Below are 2,852 nucleotides of genomic sequence, written 5' to 3'. Positions count from 1 at the left end.
ACCCCGTTTGGCCATGAGTTTTGCCAAAATAAATTTGGGATTTATTTTCAAAACTCATGTTTGGCCATAAATTTTGCTCATATTTTGGCCAAATTCCAAATCCCAAATTTCAAATCCCAAAATCCCAAAACTTGGGAATTATTTACATGTTTTTCCAAAATAAAGTTGGAAAATATGTTTTGAAAACGTATATCTAAATACATTTTCATCTTCAAACCAAACTTCACTCAAATCAGATTTTTCAAAATAAATTTGGGATTTATGACCAAACGCTAGCTTAGAAAAAATGAGAAAGTTCGAGAAAGAAGTTTGGAGGGTAAAAGTGTAAAATGGCTGAAACCGCTGGTTGCGTGCAGAAGGGGTCGCGAAGTAGCGATAACATCGATGATATTGTAACCCACCAACCCTGTGGCCGTATTATAAAAACCTAACCCCTCACTCTCATTTCCTCATTCTATTCTCGAGAACTTCTCACTTTTGTCTCTACTTTTTCTCTACTCTTCTTTAAATCATGTCTTGCTACAAGGGAAAGTACGCAGGTAAATTTCTGACTTGTTCTATGTTTGTTTTATTTGAATCTAGCTTTTATTGATCCCAAGTTTTTTTGTTTAATTTGATAGATCTCGTGTTTTTATTGATCTGGAATTTTAGATCTTGACTTTAGATTAGATTTTGGTTCAGATCTTGTTTGTTGGATGCTAAAGAGTACATCTCTATGTTATTTTCTCAATTTCATGATCCCACTTAAATACTTGATCTGTGAATGGACTGATAGATCTTTATGTTTATATTTATCGTTCAGTTTCTTATTGAAAACGTTCTCATTCGCCTCGTTTATTGCTTAATCATTAATTATCTGTTTGTCAAATATTGTTTGAGTTCTGTATCTCTGTTGCATGTTAATTTTTCAAACGGCTTACGGGCGGGATCTGATTTCACTTGTTCTAATCAGTTGTAGCCTGTTTCTGTTTCAGTTTAATTTTTGTGCATCTCAAATTTCTCTGTAACATGGCCAGATTCAATGTCTGTGGTTTCCAGATCTAAATTTTGGTCAACTTGAAATGCCTTGATACGATGATTCCACCTGTCTTTGATAGTTAGGCTTTGAATCTGAATGTGGCTAATATTAGTTTCCGTCGATTCTGGTTTTATTGCCTTCCCGTTTTAGTTGGTAAGTGTTAATAAATTTGTGAATATATGTGCAGATGAGCTTATTGCTAATGCTGCATACATTGGAACCCCTGGAAAGGGTATTCTTGCTGCTGATGAATCCACTGGCACAATTGGCAAGCGTTTCTCGAGCATCAACGTTGAGAATGTCGAATCAAACAGGAGGGCTCTCCGTGAGTTGCTCTTCACCACCCCCGGTGCTGTTCAGTACCTCAGCGGTGTTATCTTGTTTGAGGAAACACTTTACCAGAAGACCGCTTCTGGTATGATTTGTACTAGTATTTAATTTTTTGTTAGCACTGATCTCCATTTTACCTGATTGTTGTTAAGTGCATTAAATAGTCTTGGATCGTAGTATGCTAACGTTCTGATATTGGCAGGCAAGCCTTTCGTTGATGTCTTGAAGGAGGGTGGAGTTCTCCCCGGAATTAAGGTTGACAAGGGTACCGTCGAGCTCCCAGGAACCAACGGCGAGACCACCACCCAAGGTCTTGATGGCCTTGCAGAGCGATGCCAAAAGTACTACGAGGCTGGTGCTAGGTTTGCCAAATGGCGTGCCGTGCTCAAGATCGGTGCCAATGAGCCTTCTCAGCTCGCAATTAATGAGAACGCCAATGGCCTTGCCAGATACGCCATTATCTGCCAGCAAAATGGTCTTGTCCCCATTGTTGAGCCCGAGATCCTCGTTGATGGATCCCATGACATTAACAAGTGTGCTGATGTTACCGAGCGTGTTCTTGCTGCTTGCTACAAGGCTCTCAATGACCACCATGTACTCCTCGAGGGTACCTTGTTGAAGCCTAACATGGTCACTCCCGGTTCTGAAGCTGCCAAGGTTGCACCCGAGGTGATTGCTGAGTACACCATCCGTGCCTTGCAGCGCACAATGCCAGCTGCTGTTCCCGCTGTGGTGTTCTTGTCTGGTGGTCAAAGTGAAGAGGAGGCCACTGTCAACCTCAACGCCATGAACAAGCTCCAGACCAAGAAGCCATGGTCGCTTTCGTTCTCCTTTGGACGTGCTCTTCAACAGAGCACCCTCAAGGCTTGGGCTGGAAAGGAGGAGAATGTACAGAAGGCGCAAGCTGCATTTCTTACTAGGTGCAAGGCCAACTCTGAGGCTACCCTCGGAAAGTATGCTGGTGCTACCAACTTGAGTGAGGGTGCTTCTGAGAGCCTTCATGTCAAGGACTACAAGTACTAGAACAAGTTTTTTGGTTTCTGTTCCTTTTTTGATTTCCGTTTTGAAAACGAGATGGCAGTATGGAATTACAAAAGTGTCTGTTTTAATGGACATAATGTGTAAGGCTTTCTTTCTGTTTTTTCTATCTGATGTATGGCCGCGGATTGGTTTAATAACAAACAATATTGGCGTTGTGACACTGAATGGTCTCTTATAACCATTTTTGTGGTTGGTTTATTGAATCATTATTGCCTCTTTGTGTTATCCCAACGGTTAGTTTTGTATAGCTGCTATAAACCTGAAAATTGGTCAACAACAACAAGCCCAGTAAGCCCAGTGTAATTTCACGAGTGAGTTGGGTCCCGTAACGAGTGGGGTTTGGTGATGTCCCGTAACGAGTGGGGTTTGGTGATGGTAGGATGTACATAATATCAAGACAATATATTTAGAAAACTAAACCTGAAAATTGGGGAGGGAGAGTAGGATGTACATAATATCAAGA

The 2,852-nt window shown here is 41.1% G+C and overlaps 1 protein-coding gene across 1 annotated transcript; it reads left to right on the top strand.

Annotated features, from left to right (window-relative positions):
* Nucleotides 1-431: 431 nt before the first annotated feature.
* Nucleotides 432-2,554, top strand: LOC109209404 (fructose-bisphosphate aldolase 6, cytosolic). The gene is made up of 3 exons (XM_019372661.1): nucleotides 432-539; nucleotides 1,206-1,433; nucleotides 1,551-2,554. Exons 1-3 carry the CDS (start codon nucleotides 512-514, stop codon nucleotides 2,369-2,371), a joined length of 1,077 nt encoding a protein of 358 aa, XP_019228206.1. The 5' UTR covers nucleotides 432-511; the 3' UTR covers nucleotides 2,372-2,554.
* The last annotated feature ends 298 nt before the right edge of the window (nucleotides 2,555-2,852 follow it).

This window comes from Nicotiana attenuata, unplaced genomic scaffold, assembly GCF_001879085.1.
Source record: "Nicotiana attenuata strain UT unplaced genomic scaffold, NIATTr2, whole genome shotgun sequence".
In the NCBI taxonomy this organism is placed as follows: domain Eukaryota; kingdom Viridiplantae; phylum Streptophyta; class Magnoliopsida; order Solanales; family Solanaceae; genus Nicotiana; species Nicotiana attenuata.
Note: the sequence above shows the minus strand (reverse complement) of the source record. Positions and strands in the feature narration are given on the sequence as shown.